Source organism: Platalea leucorodia (genome assembly GCF_965183815.1).
Source record: "Platalea leucorodia genome assembly, chromosome: 7".
Taxonomy (NCBI): Eukaryota; Metazoa; Chordata; class Aves; order Pelecaniformes; family Threskiornithidae; genus Platalea; species Platalea leucorodia.
In genome coordinates this window covers 39,517,918-39,535,405 of record NC_138829.1, presented here as the reverse complement: position 1 = coordinate 39,535,405, position 17,488 = coordinate 39,517,918, and the positions used below count along the sequence as shown (strand labels likewise).

General features: G+C 45.7%; 1 protein-coding gene across 1 annotated transcript in view; it reads right to left on the bottom strand.

Moving 5' to 3' along the window:
- Positions 1-235: 235 nt before the first annotated feature.
- The window catches only part of GALNT16 (polypeptide N-acetylgalactosaminyltransferase 16), a gene marked incomplete at both ends in the record, with an annotated part of 74,673 nt that continues 57,420 nt past the window's right edge, over positions 236-17,488 (bottom strand). Inside the window, 6 exons of the mRNA XM_082317728.1 lie at positions 236-373; positions 7,518-7,634; positions 9,021-9,162; positions 10,211-10,294; positions 12,052-12,144; positions 13,104-13,230. Of these exons, the coding sequence (XP_082173854.1) occupies positions 236-373; positions 7,518-7,634; positions 9,021-9,162; positions 10,211-10,294; positions 12,052-12,144; positions 13,104-13,230 (701 nt within the window). The remainder of the gene's footprint in view (positions 374-7,517; positions 7,635-9,020; positions 9,163-10,210; positions 10,295-12,051; positions 12,145-13,103; positions 13,231-17,488) is intronic.

Here is a 17,488-nt window from a genome sequence, read left to right as displayed (position 1 = left end):
GAGAACTTAAGACAACAGATGGGAAGATTTCAACAACTCTCCTCATCCCTCTCTCACCCCCAGCTTCATCTCTGAAAAGCTCAAAAACACCAAGTGCTCAGCTGAAATGGTGGCTTGCAGATGGGCACAATGAAAACATTTAGGGTCAGACATACAAAACCATTCCTCCCTTCCCAATCTCCCTCTGTTCCCAAAGTCTCATGCACAAAGAAACAAGGAGATCTCTGTGCTACCATCATGTTGCTTGTAGCAGCTCCCACTGTTGGCCAGGTACATCTGCTTGGCAAGGGTTGGTCACCACTCTCCCAGTCTGGTTTTCCAGGCAGAGACCACTGACAAAGTGTTGAATGAAACTGCCTTTCATCTTCCATTTCTGTGAGAAGACAGAGAAGAAACATGCTGTTACTTCCATTTCACCAGGGAACTGTGCCTCCAAGCCGGAGGAGAAAGGTTGAGCATAAACCTCAAGTAAACCCCAACAACTGGGGAGACTGAAAATCCAGGTATGGGCAGCATCTCCAAAGCACTAGTTTCCTGTATTAATGATACCTGGAGTTTGAGTTTAGCTGAATTATAGGGCCAGATATTCAGAAGCATCTAGAAGGCAAACAACACAAAAATCAGCAACAAGTGGCATTTTCAAAAGCATATTATATTCACAATTTCCCTGCCATTCTTTGTCCTGCATGTCTAGGCATTCAGATACCTGTCAAAATCTGAAACACTTCTATGGTTTCTTTCCAATCCATAGAAAGCAAAGCATTGAAAGCTCTCTCAACATGGGAAGCAATCCATCCACAGAAAGCAAAAATCACACTTCTTGCTGCTTGACTAGATCGTATCTATCTCTCTTTCATGTCCCCTCATCTCTCCTCTCATCAAATTCAAGATTTTTATCAGCACTGCACTGAAAGCTCTTCATAGCTCTGCATGCTTCTCAGCTGGCTCTTCTTCGTAATCTTATCCATCCTGCCAACATTTCAGTTTATAAGTGCCCATTTGACAACTTCTCAGTACATTGCTCTGCTTTCTGTAGTGCTGTCCTCTGGGTCTGCTCCCCTCAGAGCATATCCACAAGGTCCCACATGCAACTCTTTCCTGAAGGTCCACTCTGGTTGTGCTGCTCTCCAGGAAACAAAACATATGTCCTAACCTTGAATTGCAAATTCTGCTGGGAAAGTGCTGTACCTTCCATCCCTGCTGGAAAGAACTGGGGTCACTGTGGCTGATAGTGGAAAGAAAAAAAAGTAGAAACAAGTCTGTGGACTTGGAATCTCCCAGGTGAGGCTGTGCCATTTCCCTCCAGTGGGGCACAGCTGAGATCAGCAGGTTACTGGAGTGAGTGCTCCAGGCTCCGGGGATTTTCCCATCACTCTTTTCAGTCACACAGATGACCCAGTTAGAATTAGGGTCTGGGTGGTCAGTCACTAAACAGCTTAGGAATACTATGAGGATGTTTTGGCTAACCCATGAGACTGATGAAGGAAAAGAAACAACTTGACAGCACTGATGGACCTCAAGACTGTTGTAGAAATGATATGCAAAGAGAATAAAAAAATTCTTGCAATATCCTACCAACACTTTAATTCTTGGGTAACCCAGCAAACAGATGGCCACGTGCTGTGTGGTTTAAGACATCCAGTTATGTTCACATATTGCTGGCAGCTCTCCTCCAAATCTGTGTGCTGGTTATGTTTCTTGGAGGGCAGGGCAGTTGCAAAGCCCAGAGTAATCTGTTGCTCCTGTATCGCATATTCCTTCAAGACTAAATACCAGAGGCAGGATCACTTTGCCAGCACTGCTAGCCCTGACTGACAGGATACCACTGAGGGAGAGCTGTTTGTGCAGCAGGAAGAAGCTGGTTTTAATAGGCAAGGGGGCAGAGGAATGTAGTGATGATGGAGAGGAAGATACAATGCAGTCTGTGCACTGCAATGCCCTCACCAGCTGCTGCAACCCAATGCCTACACAGGTCCCAGAGCCATCTGGCTCTCATCTGGCAGAAGTCTCCCTGCAAACAGCCAAGGAAGAGTTAATACCATAAAGCAGCAGCTGTAATGATGGAGTGGAAAGCAGGAGGTCTTCTCCCCTGGAAAGCAGCACACTGTACCTAGCTGGTGCAACCTCTGCACAACGGCCTCCCCACCACTGTCTCCCAGGGTCACAGACACCTCAGTGAAGAGCCTCTAGACCTTCTCCAAAGCACACCTACTGTGAAAAGGGAAACTCTTCCTTGCCCTCCACCCTCCCCCTGCCTCTCTGTACTTGTGAATTCCCAGCCTCCTCCTCTGCCTTCCTCTGTGCATGTGCTAGAGAACGCCCGCCAGCCGTCTCTCCCACACACCCCATAGCTCACCAGAAGACCCTGCTGTAAAGGAGCATGCTGTTACGAGATTTGAGATGGAGGACAAGGGCAACTACCAAGAAACACTGGTTTTCTCCTCCCCCCTAGCTGTTCAGGAGAAAACTAGCATCACTGGTAGGTTCGCTCATGTTATTCCTCCAGATCAGAGACCCGCTGCTGTGTCATCTCTCCATGCTGAGCAGGTACCCACTGTGATGTCTGTAGGGAGAGTCTACAGCAACAGACACAGCAGGACACCAGCAAGCACTCACCAGAGCACATTTTCTGCTGCTAACAAACTACATCAAATCAATCAGCTTCTCAGTGAATCACACCACTGGAAAGCCCAGCATTTCAAGTCACCCCGGATCCCTGTGTTCAACAGAAAGTGGGACAAGGATGGGGAAGGGAAAGGAGAAATGCTGAAAAGGGGACAGAGTTAAATATAAGGCTCATTCGGGCTGCAGGGAGGTGCCATGCATGGAGCTATTATAAAGTATACTGACAGTAAAAGCCAAAGTAGGGCTGCTCATCTCACATGGAAGTGGTATTTTCAGAATGATGGATTCTACCCTTTCTGGTCAGAAACTGTGCTTTGCTGCCCTCCGTGAGATACCAGAGCAACTCCCCTGACTTCACCTGAGCCTTTCACAAGACCCCCCTGCCTGACTGCCAGATCACAGGATTACCAAGGACAGCCCAACACCTTACCCTGTAGGGACACATCATATCTCAGACCCTTGAGGGAGGTGGGCAGTAGGAATGGGTGGGAACAGGAGATTGGATGCTCATCTCCCACCGTCAGCCACCTCAGAGCTGGGCAACTTAGTCTAAACTAGCCACCTGGTGACATACTTATGGAGGGGTCCAAGGTACAAGCACCTTCTGGGAGGGCCCAGCTTTCTCCACAGACCACAAGGGCAGCCTGGACAGCTAACATTTAAATGACAACGATTATGCCCATCTGTAGGAAAAACAAACAAACAGAGCAGACACCTCCTGCATACTCAGCCAAACATTACAGGGAGTCCCCTCCTACACCCAGACATTATGACTTGGAAGGAAAGCTTTTGGAAGATATAAGCATTGCACAATCTGAAAAATTTTGACTTGAAAATTTTCCTTGGTCTTGCTTTCTTGTGCAGATGGAGATAATACAGTTTACTGGTCACAGCAGGTTTGGAGTGGAGATGGAAAAATAGGAATCCATATTTTCTTTGAAATATTATGTCTTGGTCCTCTTCCCCAATGTCAACCAAAAATTTCCCCACTCTTTTGTAAAGCTCTCTCTCCATCCTTATTTTCTATCATTGTAAAGTACTTCGAGGTGGCTGGATAGAAGCACTCCATGTGCAATTACTAAGAGACAAGTCAGAAATAGCCAGTCCCCTTCTACCCAACATATACAAGAGCTGAAAGTGTTTACAGCAGTGTAATTTTCCAGGGCAATCAAAAGTCAGGTGCCTCCAGAATAGACAGGTTTTCACTCCTTCTCTTTTCCAGTAGTCTATATAATAAAGTAACATTTGTCTGCACTTCGGTTAATATGATACACTGAGAAGCAAGGTGGGAAAAAATTCCCAATCACGTCCAAAGGCACACAGGACTTCAAATACTGTTTGTCTCACCAGAAAACTTAGTGTCCTCATTTTCAGGATGGGGTCACATTCCTTCAGCACATTTTAATGAAATATGACTGTTTAATAGGATTTCTCAGCATGCTTCTTGTTCTGTTGGGAAATACCGTGCCAGTGTTTCTCATTTTCATTCTCTTGTTTTAGTGTCTGACTCTCACTTTGCCTTCTATTTGTCCTCACTGTAATACAAATTAAAACGCCACTCCCACCATCAGTCAGAGCCAAAACCAAAGCTAAAGGCAATAATTTCTTGTGCATTCAACTAAAAAATGCTATTCTCCAAATAACATTATGGATAACATCCATCTGGTTTGAAATCTAGTTCTGATTATGCAGAATAGCTCTTGGCTGGTCTTCTGCTAGCAGTGCCAGCTGTTGCTTTTGAACGATCAATGGGATCATGGTGCCAAATACATTTTGTTCCTGGTTCCTTTCAACCAAGGGAGAATAGTCTGACAGAACCAAAAACCATCTAAATTTTGACCATTGTCTCGTACCCTCCTACTTGCAAAGTTCTAGACTTATTTTGAAGTAATACGCTAGATACAGCTCATAATACTGTAAAGCTTCCACGAGACTATTACATATATGTTAGATGGACTGTTGTTAGCACTCAAAAATAACAACAAAATTATCTGCCCTGTGGACATGCTTAATGCACAACAGCTGTGTAGCATGGGCACAGATTCAGCATGTTTGAAAACAGAAAGCAACTTTAGGAGATGTATGGTGCTGTCATAAGGATCGAACCAATCTGCTCTGGTGACACTAAAAAATGAAGCCATCACGTGCCCCATCTTTTGTCAGAAATCTTGCTTTTGCATCACTCAGACATAGACATGAAGTCTAGATCCAGAAAAGTCTAAACATCTTCCACCATAGACCTCTGATGACAGTGACACCAGAGATGTTCAAAGCTGGGCTTTCATCATGCTGCCATCTCCTCTTAAGATATTGTATGTGTGATGCACGTTGCCCAGGCTCACCCCCTTCCACTCAGACCACCCACTCGGGGCTCTTGCTTGCCACCTCCACCTCTCTGAAGTAGCTCAGCTTCCCTTCCTCCACTCCCACTCAGCCCCTCTGACTTTCTGAGAAGTCCACTTGAACTGAGGAGTAGCTACACCCATGTGTAGTTTGAAAACACTCCTCTCCCCCCAGCACTCACACTTTGGGCTGTGAGTACCCATGAGGAGACAGGCAAGTTGTAGGGCAACTGAGGGAGTTTGTTCCCTCCAGTTTTGCTATTTCATTTTGCAATTTAACGTTTCTACAAGCAGCTTCCTTGAAACTCAACCTCCCAGATATCAGGAGCTGGGCTTAGGTGACATCCTAGGCAGGGGGTTCTGCAAGCTGCCAACCCAGGAAGAACAAGACTCCCTCTCTGTCTTGGCTCTCCATAGCCAGAAACGTGCCTTGTCAGCCCAGACATAACACTCTCAGATCACCCCCATAAAAGTCGTCAGCTTCACTTTCCATTCTAGCTAGGACCCAGCAGAGAAAGAGTCAGTTCCCAAAGTAAGCAGAAAACATTGCATTAGATGCAGGTGGCCTCTCTAGAAAACAACTGGAGGACAGAGAATGGGATAGTTTGCAAAGATGACTGACTTCAAGCTGATTAAAATCCAATGTCAGTATTAACAACAATTACTGTTGTGTTTATGGAAGAAAGGGACCATAACAACATTCCCCAAGAACACAACAAACTTGAGCATTGCAAGTAGAACTGGCTTTATAAGTAGAAATCTGAAATGGGAGTTTGGGACTTCCAAAAAACCCCCAACATTTCCGAGCATTGCAACCCAAATTAGATTAAAAATTCAAATGCACTTCTCCCACCTCATCCCTTCAGCTGCAAGGTGGTTTGGAATGGCAGCTGTGATTCAAATCAGTCTCTAATTATTTGAAATGCTTAAACAAAATCCTCACTTACAGTCAGTTGGCTAAATCATCTGCTAGGTCAAGTCCTTGATTTAAGTGCAGTTTGTTCACATAAGGTAATGGAAAACAACAGCTCACATCCTTAAGTGTGTGTGCATGTCTTTATAATGAGCCTGTATATAATCAACACATCAGGGCTCAATAAATCCTATTCCAGCAGCAGAATGAGCCTGCTTGTGTTAGTGTGGATTAATCTCTTCTGACTAATCGGGCTCACACTCCACCCCCCTTCAGGGGACCCTTGTCCTTCCATGACAGCGGAGGCGGGGAAAGACAGCTGATTTTGGCAGCTGCTAGTCCTCTCTGCTGCCAGGGAGCAAAATGCTGCAAGGCACCTAAAGGGAAGCTAAGTGACCTAATTACACAGCAAGGGGGTGAGTGATCACCAACAAGAAAAAGGAGCAGGCAAGCACAGCCCACCTGGAATATCCTTGCAAGGCTGATCCAAACTCAGAGTTTTCCCAGTGTATTCACGGTGGCAACTCTTCAAGACATTTCTGCATTAACCAGCCCTCCAGAGGAAAGTCTACACAGGCTTCCCATAAATGGGCAAGACTGGATTTCAGTGCTTTCTTTCACGAAGAACTAAATTCAGAGATTCATATAGCATTAAAAAGTACTGACAAAAGAGGATGCTGCTGAGGACTGGTAGGAAGCTGAGCCATCTCCTACGTTTGGGCTATCAAAATAATAGATGTGTCAGAAAACACAGTGCCAGCATAGCCTTAGATGACAGAAAATGTGTTCTGTATTGGTGCAGAGGGAAGCACAGGAGCCAGAGATGAAACAAGCTCAGTCCGCTGTCTGCCAGCACTGCGCTGTCACCTGTTGTGTTTTGCCCAGTTCTGATAAAAAGGCCCATCACATCTCTGTAAGGGCACCCTGGCCATTGCAGAGGCTCTCTCTTACCTTCTGCTGTAGGGCAAAATGACTTATGTGTCCTGACAGATCAGGGACGCACATCTTGGAAACAGCATAAGACTCACAGAGCTGCATTTTTCTGGGAACACTGCATTTTGTTGGGAACACTCCTGCTGCGTATTTTTCCTCAGGGAGCAGTTTGGGTGGAACATACGGTGCTTTATGTCAGTTGGTATTTCTCAAATGAGTTGCCCACACTCAGTTTTAAAGGTCTGTTCACATGTCCAAAGACAGCACAAAGAACACAGTTCTCTCACTTCTAAATAAGTAAACAAATGATAGCATACACCACCCTTCCCTTGGGTATCTCAAAGCATTTGCTGCTTATCTGCCCCTCGTTGATGCTGTGCTCCATCCATGCACCAACCTGGCTGAACATAAATGTATCCAAGGAGCGAGGCTGGAGTGCTACCGAGCTGGAGCTAACCACGCTGCCGAGGGCCCGGGCAGAGCAGATAGATACCCACACACTAGTGTGGTCTATGCTCCCCACTTTGGTTGTAGGCAATCTCATACATCTGAGCTTATGAAACACACCAGAGAGGGAGATGCAGAAGATGGAAGGGACTTTTATACGCTTTGATAGTACTAGGTTTGCCCCTGCAGGCTGCACTGATGTAGGTACACTGGTATGTGGCGATGGAGGGATTAAAAACAGGTGCGCAGTTACCTACCTGTCTGCCGTCTTTTTGATTGCAGGCTTCCAGTGTGATTTGAGAGCCAGTAGAGAAGGAGGTAATGGAAAGACACTTGTCCTGCTGTCTAATTAGAGGGTCACTGAATACCCACTCCTTTGGCATAAGAAAAAGAAAGGTTCCATTAGGATCATAATGGTGATCAGATGAGGGAGAAAGAGTTTTTCTATCAGGTATTTCAAAAGCCTGTATCCTTTGTTCAACTCTTACCAAAGGCTCCCTGGGAAGACTATGGCAGCAGTCTTCACCTGATCAGAAGTTTATGCTCAGGCTTGCTGCATCATGACTATTTGAAAGCCTGCATCTGGCTCCCCTGACCATCTGAGCTGTCTGATTAACCTTGCATCCCATACAACTCCCTGCTCTGCAGCTTTACAGATTTAGGCCTACAAAGCAGGGAGGACACCAACCCCTGATTTACATACAGGCAACTGCTTCTGCATATTTTACATAGCAGACATGTTCTGTAACAGGTATCTGGGACCTATAGATTGTCAAGTGAAGCAAAACACATGCAAGCATATCCATGGGCTAACATGTATCACCACCACACATAAAACACAAGCCACTTCATTTTTCCCTCCTCTCACTACGCCAATACCTGACCCAATCAACTATTATTATTATACTTTCGCCAAGGATGAAATACAAAAAGCAGTAAGTTTCAGAGATTTCAAATGGTAATGACATGGAACAATGAGTCAGGTTAAATGGCATGTTGAACGCTGGCTGCAAACTGGTTTCCAACAGTTAACAGATGTGAGTATGTATTTTCTGGCATAAAATATCCTACTGTGACCCTTAACTTTCTCAAGCTGATTTCCTGCTGCTTTCGGTCACCAAAAGAAGAGGCTGAGTGCAGATCCTCAGCTGCTATAAACCAGCACAGCTCCACTGCAGTTAGGAGAGCTGCACCAAATTACTGCAGCTGGGGTCTTGGCTATTTAAACTCTATTTGGGCTTTATGCTGAAATGCATCTGTAAAACAGCACAATTCAAGCCATCTGCAGCTACAGCTGAACTGGCAGACCAAGGAACATTTCTGATCCTGGGAAAATCTCTTACCCACGTGCCAGGGTACTAGCCAAGCACACCCCAGGACTGTTTCTCGTGGGTGGATGATGAAGCAGAGCACACCCAAGCAACGGCCGGAATGGGAACAGCTACATGACTCGAACCCTGGTTACAGGCCTACTGCACAGACTAGTCACACCCCTGAGCATTCAAGCGCTACCTGTTGCCTTCGAGTGATGAAAACCTTCCCACTCTCTACCTGACTGCTGGGTCTGTTGAGCCAACAGAGCTCTAAGAGATGGGCACCGCTTCTTTTTCTGCTTAATGCTAAAATCATTAATTAACAGGGCCAAATTCTTCCTTCATTCACCTCTGTACAAACCCACCAAGGCCAGAGATGCCTTCTCATTCGCCGGTAATAAAAAGGGCAGAAGCAGGAGCAAAGCACCAAACTGAAGCCTGCCTTACCTGAGTGACAGGTGGATTGTTCACTGTTCCTTTACAGATTCCCATGCCAGCCAAAGTATTCCCTGTGGTATCCTGTGCCCGAGACTCCAGGCAGTTTCCTCCTTGTTTAATTATTCCTGGAATAAGCTCCTTTTCAGGAACCCTTAAAGTAAAATGACACTTGTATGGCACTTCGTACACAGAAATGTCCAAAGCGCACGCACATTTAGAAGGGCATAACTGGCCCCTTACTGAAACACAGAACCCTTTATTTGATAGAAAATTAACAATATCATGCTAGCTATCCACTGGAAATGCCTAGAAGAGACAAAAGTCAATGGAGAACTTGGTCAGAGGGCTGGTACGCTTTTGTTTCAGAAGGCATAAGGTGCTTTAAGTGCACCCAAGCAGTTCAGTGTCATGTCTCTTCTGAAAGAGGCCATTGCCAGTGAAAAGCCATATCCACACTGATTTATCTCCCCCTTTATCCTCCCCCTTTTCCAGAGTCTTCCCCCCAGTGCTAGCACATATTCACTGTCTCATTGCTAGCAATACAGGAAAGATCTGTGAAGGCCAGACTATGGCCAGATGTTTTTGCCTCGACCCATGTTAGCTACAGACTTTGCTTGACTGAGATGTAAAGATGTGTTGCCAGGGTGTGTTAGCTAGCAAGTGCTAACAACACAGCTCTACCCAGGCTGCCTCCCAGCAGAGCAACACCACAGCACTACTGCATCCTGACCCGGGGCAGGGGAAGCCACAGGCATAGCTGGTTCTGGCATTCACCAGGGCTTTCTCTGAACCACCCGTACCTCTGCACTGAGGCTGTCCAGCTCTATTATTTGGCTCAACTACCTCCAGGCAGAGCATCCAACAGGCAGAGACCAAGCCTTAACGGGGAGGGATGTAGTGCTCTGGCACTTGTCTACACCCTGCACCTCTGCAAACACCACTGTTGCACATCTCTGAGGGACAGCTGTGTGGGGCAGAGCAGAGGGCTCCCAGAGGCAGGAGAAACAAACTTTTTGCAGAGTTGTTGTGATGATACGAGCCAGGAAATCACAGGAGGTTTCTCACCAAAAAGAAGAACAGAGGAAAAACCTTTTCCAAGCATAACTATTTCTTTTGCCTGCTGCTGCCAAGGCTCGGCTTCTTGTTGTGACCCACCTCCCAGATTCTTCAGAGATTCTACAAGAGGAGAACTGACTCACTTGAGCTCAGGGTAGACGTTCTCCAGATACCACTGGAAGGATTTACAGTTCAGTTTGCGTCGCTGCTCCACTCGGTCTGTAACGCTGGAAACAAAGGCAGGTTGTTGAGGATAAGGCAGTAAACAGGAGGGGAACAATGAAGATTGGCCAGGAGGTTTGAGGAAGACTATATGACTTTTCCCCCTTAGTCATTCTCCCACCTAGCTGTTGCTGGGTTCAGAGCACTAGCAGTGACCTGAGGTGAAAAGGAGGAGAGAGGCAAGTAGCACAAAATAGAAAAGGAAGACATAAACACCTTCAGAGAGCAATTCTTGCACTTCCTTTGGCTCAGAACGAGTGCAGGCCTCAGGTCCTACAGTGTTAAATAATACATTGCAGAAAAACTACTGTAGGGCCATGAAAGCATTTCTGCCTCTGGGTGTCCCTGCAGAGGCATACCATGAAACTTGCACAACCATCAGCTCCTGAAAAGGCCTATAAAGTGGTGGTGCTGAGGTATATACAAATGGTTAATCTGTGTGTGCTAGAGGTGAGGGAACATGGCAGCAGCTTGAGGCTCAGGTTGGGTTTCAGACCTAAAGAACATAATTATTTGTTCTTAGGCAGTTTTGGGAAAGGGGAGGAGTATAAGGGGCAATTAACTCAGCATCCGGGTAACTGTCTGCTGCAGCAGTCCTCCCACTGCTGATTTGCTTGGCTTTAGCTGGCTGAAGAAAGGGACTTCCTTCAAGCAGTCCTACTGAGCAGTGACACGAGGGACTCTCCTCTTCAAGCTATACCACTCCATTTGTCTGTTGGGAAGGACTTTCAACTGTACCCATGCTCCTTGTCGTACTCAGCCCACAGAGGCCACTGCACTGCCTATACCTCAGGAGAACGTACTTAGATCCTATATTCATATCAAAATTGTGGGGAAGGAGGGTCCATTTTAGGCCCAGTTGACAGTGATGGTGTCAGAGGCATTTGAGTTCTAAAATATAGATTTAATGCAGGTTCATGGGGCTGTTACTACCAGTCAAGAAATTGCCTGAAATCAAATCCTACAGCTCTGCTCCAGCTCTTATTCAGCCAATGCTGCCAGTAAAGCCACTACGAAGTCTGTGTGAATAAGAACTGCAGGCTTTGGCCCTAAAACACATTAGCAATATATCCATGTCTCTCCCCGCATCCCAGGTTTTGGTGTCCATCACTGATTTCTGGGTCACAAAGAATGCTTAAGCCCATAACAGCAAATCCCACGTGGCCTGGAGACAGCTTTAGCAAAGGTGCTGTAAGGAGCACAATTCTGCACAGAAGTGGGCTCACCAGGTGCTGGAGACGGTCACAACCAGATTGTGTTTCTAAATGTCTCACCATTGGCCATGCTCTCTCCTGCCCTACAAATGAGGCAAACCACCCATTCACTCACCAGGAAAGAGGGGAATGCACCAAGTGCAACCTGCCCCATTTGCCAGCTAGCCATGCTTGCCCCAGGATTCTGCATCCGCACAGGAACTTCGGATCAAGCTCTAGTGACTGCATAGCTCACATTTCCAGAGCAGCTGTATGCTGTGTTAGAAAATATTCCTATCTATCCACTTAAAATGTCTGGCCTTTTAATTTCATTACAGATCCCTTTGGCCTTCTGCTAACAAATGATTTATGCAGGGTTGCTGGGGGAAAAATAAAGTGAATTAGAAGCAAACCTTGTTAGCCAGACACTCAAGCTGCAACCTCCCTGGCAAGCCAGCCATTCAGAGCATCTCTGCTTCCCACACTTAGCCCCAGAGAAGATCCAGAACTATTTCTTCCTAGTGAGGGGCTTACCAGAGCCCTCCTACCAAGGTTTTGGGGCAGCTTACCTTCCAAACGACTTCCCAATGGCAGATGGCCGGGCCTCATAGTAGTACTGCTTGTATTCATCCATCCACACCTCTGCTGTGCGCTTGGTGTTCCTGCATGGGGATGAGGAGATGCTTTGCTGAGTGCTGCTGGAGAACCTGCCCTCCCAGCGAGCAGGCACTGGGTGGGCAGACCCAAGGCCTGTCTGTCAGGAGGGAGTTCGGTGACAGTCCCAAACATGAAACACAGTGGACAGTACAGATGGGTGCAGATTGAATGTGTTAAGTCTACAAAGTCTTGCAAGGATGCTTCAGTTCAGAAGTTAAAATTTTAACAGCCATAGTTTACCATGATTTTTTCACACATGCTCCCTCTGCAGAGACACCTGGACTGACCATCGCCATCACCCTGCTTTACAGTATCCCTTTCCCCAGATTAGAATAACACCACGGAATAATCCAGCTTGGAAAGCACCTCTAGATATCACCTGGTCCAACCTCCTGCCCAAAGCAGACTAGCTTCAGGTTAGGTCATGTTGTTCAGGGTCTTGTCTGGTTGAGTTTCGAACTCTCCAAGGATGGAGATTTCACCACCTCTCTGGGGCCCTGCGCCAGGGCTTAACGGCTCTCATTGTGAAGCAGTTTGTCTCATCTTTTTTCTCTTCCTATCTGTCCTGCAGTGGAAGTTGTCCTTAGGGCTTGTCTCAGAGCACACACAGCTCAGTAGGATCTCTGGACTCAAAAGCAGCTCAGAGACAACAGAGGTGACTAAGGACTGCTGATAGAGAGGCACATGTCATAGGGCAGTATCCATGAATGGCCAGGGTCTCTCTCTGGGGTACCGTTCCTCCCCTCCATTGCAGACTGAGGAAGAACAAGACGCAGTAATACAGAGAAAGGAATATGTTTTGTTCACAGAAAACAGCAACTCATCCTTCCCTTGAGAACAGATGCTCAGCCACAAGCTGTTCTCCTCTGTCATCAGGCAGAAAGACAACAAAGAATTCAGGCTTATTTAGACATGCCCAACATCAAGGTGACCTGGCTGCTACCAGGAACTACCCAACACCTACTTGATGTAAGTCAGTGCATTGCCCTCAGGGAAGTCATAGGGATGGCGCTTCCTGAACACGTGTCCCACTCGACTGCAGGGAACGATCTCCAAGCTGCCACCGCACATCCACACTCGGAAAGAGAGCTCTGGAAGAGATCCCAAGAGTCATACAGCTGCAGGCAGATTGGCAGCATTTCCAAGAAGGGCAACTTCAACAGCGTGCCTGAAAACCTTGCCCCTCTGCTCTAGATGTATTGCCTGCAACAGCAAAACCAGGAAAAGCAATGCCATGGTGAGAGTGGAAAAACTGTCCTCTCTTTGTTAAAATGGAGGCAACCCTTGTGGCTCAGAGACTTCCTAGCCTTCTCCAGTCCCACTACTCTCTTTGGTTCCCCGAGCATTTCAGTGAGACGGCTTTCCCTTTCACCAGGTCCTTGTGGTTGCTGTCAGGCCTTCAGGATGGCATTTGGCAACAGACTGAGAACACAGGAACCTTGTTTTGGACTTTTGTAACTCTCCAGCCCTGCATATGGATGGAAGGAAAAAAGAAAAATTCACCGTGTAGAGCAAATCATGTGAGGAAGAAAGGGAGTTTAGGAGACAAGGAGAAAGAAGAGAACAAGATGAAGGCATCGGAAGTGAGTCAATGGCTAGAGCAGAGTCCTCTCCCTCATACCTCCATGTTATCCATCCTACAATACCTTGTTGTTCTTGTTCTGCTTGGCTCTGTTAATTTAAAAAAAAAAAAAAGTGGATGACTGAGTTACAGTTTGTCACCAGTTGCCTCTGCTGGCGGAGTTACTGAGAGCCGAAATCAGTCTAATAGTGTGACTATAAAAATACGGAGAGAACCCTGCTACTTGAAAAAATCCACCTGGTCCTGAAGCTAAATTCAACATTTTGTTAAAGGATTAGAAGAACATGGAGCTTTGATGTACAGGCATTTATTTGCATCACAGAAGAGATGTGACCTCGCTCAAGCTTACGGGTCTGTCCTCGCAAGTTTAATCACTGCCACACCGGAGGGGTTTTCCACTTGTGTTTCATGTGGCGGTGAGAAGAGAAGAAGGAAAATGAAAATTAGCTGGGTAGTTTGGTAGTCCTTACCAAAAGGACTTCAGGTTGTGTAGACTGATTACTTCAAAAACTTTACTCAGTTGGGATCTCCCTCCAGTAATTCCTGAATTATGGGGCTCTGATGTTTAGAAATTAAAAAAGAAATTATGTATCCAGATCTAATGGCTGTTTCAAAGGATGTACACGCACTAACATCTTCCCAACGTTCAGCTTTCTCCATAGCTTTCCTCTCCAGCTCCTGGGAAAGGTTGTTTAAACAGTGTGTTTTTTTGGGGGGAAGATGGTGTATTTAATCTAGCTTCTAAGTAAAAAACCATTTTATTAGACTGTATTTTGTGGCGTTACTTACTAGCTCTTGTCTCTCCCTGACTCCTTCCTAGTGCTTATTATTTTCAGTCTCTTTTCAACAGGGAGTCCCAGCTTCGAAGATAGGAAGGGCCTTAAAAACAAAAAAAAGGCCAAGACATAAGTTTCTGTCTGGTGGTGTGTCCAGCTGGCATTTGCTCTCCTGGAATGAGGTTCTGACTCACTCCAGCCCATAACAAAAACAAAACTCTCAATCTAACATATGTAACTTAAAGTGACGTCCATTTCCCAAGAGAGGATTCCTCATGCCATATTGACATCTTAGGCACACAGATATAGACTGCAGGTCCAGGTTTGTAAATGACAGAATTCTTTAAAGAGGGGGCAAAAGAATGCGGATTTTGGGCACAAAAGAGAAAATGAAGATCAAACATAGCTTATTAAGGACTTTCATCCATCTTCTGATGGAAAGCATAGGAGAACTTTTTGATGTATATTTTCCAGGAGGTGACCTAGTCCATATATGTTTTAAACAACTTAATCACTGTGGCTTTTCCCCCTCACAGTGGAAAAAAAGGGGTTTATCAGCTCACATCCAGCTGGAAGGATATTTAGGCAGCTGGTAATTGCTGCCTGATCATTTCTGTGTACCTGCTGTGTGCATAGAGCTTGTCTGGCTCTGTGCCCTTCCCATACATTCTCTTATCCTGTTTCCTCACAGGAAAAAAGATTCAAAGAAGTTTATTAAAAATGGCCTTCATGGGCAGGGAATGGCCCATCTCACCCCCCCACATTAGTCAGAACCACTCTCCTACCTCACCTGCAAATGGTGACCTTATCCAAACAGTTCCTTTCCACTCAAAATTATAATTTGTAGTAAAAATAGCGTTTCAGAATATTATCAACATTTTTCCTTGATCACAAAATCTGATTTTCAATTAAGTACGGAAAATTTTTTTAAGAGGGTAAATTAACCATTCTGAACACTTCAAGGAAAATTAATATTTTTTGTTGTCAAATACAATTTGGTTTCTATCCCTCTGCCATGCAACAGCAACAGGCTCGAAGTAGAAGCCACTGGTTGATTTGTTGCCTCACATTATGCTGAAGAGCTGAACAAAAGTAGCTTTAAAAAAGAAAAGTAGTCTGTTTTGTTTTTAAAATACGTTCCCATTGCCGTCACCACAGTGGTGGTGCGGCAATGCGGCTCAGGGACAGGCCCCATTAAACAGAGCATTGTGCACTTAGCTTTGCCCTCTGAAGTGAAGAGTGGAGATGCAGTATAAGAGACAAGTGATGGGAGACAACGAATTTACAGGGAAACCACACAAGGCAAAACTAGCAAGCCCTGTACACCTGGCCCCCTCCCACATAGCCTGGCCCAGCCACTGCCAGGCTTTACAAGAGCAATCTGAAGGAGAATGAAGCAGTTCTGTGGAGGTTTTGATCAGCTCTAAGTGCAAGAAGGACTGTGGGTGTGCAGGTAATTTACTGCCACTTATAGCAGAGAGTCCTGCTTAGCATCAAGCTACTGACATACACACGAAACAACAACACTGGGCTCCCAGGTGGGCAGAAGCAGACAAGCGAAAACCTGAAGAAATATTCTTTCTCCATCATTGGGGTTTGCAGCTTTTACACAGTAGCAGCTCAGAGGCTGGCAGGATGGCCAAGTGGCTGGCTCTGCAGCTGGAGCAGGGCTAGTGACAGCAAGGAGCAGAGTTTGGCCATGCAGAGTCGTCTGAGGGACACAGGAGAGGGGATCTTCATGCCTGGGTAAAGGCTGCCTGTTACTTCTGCCTACAGTGCTTAGCTGATGCTACTAGCACTGCTGAGATCCCAATGCAAGCCCCATTTAAGATCTCTTTTTAATATAATGAGTATCATAAAACTGAAGCAAGATCTCAGAAAACGGAGAACACAAGCACTCATTATTAGAATCATAGAATACCAGGTTGGAAGGGACCTCAAGGATCACCTGGTCCAACCTTCTAGGCAAGAGCACAGTCTAGACAAGATGGCCCAGCACCCTGTCCAGCTGAGTCTTAAAAGCGTCCAGTGTCAGATACTTTCTTTTAAAAAAGTGGTACTTTGATATTCTGTTATCAGCCAAAAATATTATTTCCTGGTTTCAGAGAGCATTTCAGAAAGAGGCAGCTCTCCCACCTGTGTTCAGAGAAACAAAAGTTTCCTCTTCCTGACTATTTCTTTCTAATTGATCCTCCAGGTGCTAGAAAACACCATATAAATTCTTCTTTAAAGGGATTTATTTACAAATCTGTGATATTTATGGAAACTGTAGGAACAGAATAATTGTTTTGGCAGCGTTAGCTACAGAAAAGTCTATTTAAGTTGACTGCAAAACAAGAGTAAGGCTTTTATCTCTTCAGCTCCACCTGCATCATTTCTAAATGAATGCCCCAAATACTTGAGGTCTCTGTGAACCTCTTTTCAATACTCTTCTTCCTTTTGTCACTAACACCTGGTGACATTGCAGCATCCCTTCACACTGGACAAAGAGAGACGCTTGGAATATCTGTGCCACCATTAAGTGCAAGGAGATGGGTTTCAGTACCATGCCCTGTAAGATAACAGCACTTGAGTGGACAGACTACGCTGGGCCTCTGAATTCCTCAGATGTTTGTGATGCCCTAGTCTGCTTCTAAACGTTTGCATTCTGAATCTATTTGTACCCAAATTCCACTTACAAAGAGGCTTGTTTTATTAGGAAAAACATCCTTCTGACCTATCAAGCTGGGAGAGCAACTCAGACTTATCTGGGAAAGAGAAACAGGTATTGGAAGGGAGCGTAGGAGTGACTGTCCACTTCAGAGCTGGGGCAACACAGACTGTCATGTGAAGGACTGGGGGAATATTCTTCAAAAACAAGCAAGAATTTAAGTATCAGGAGGTTCTTGTTTCTTACTTGTACTGTGGAAGTACCTGTATAATAGTGCACATGCCTGTAAGAGAGTGATAGCCCTGATCACAACAAGCCTCCATTCACTTTGCACAGAGCTG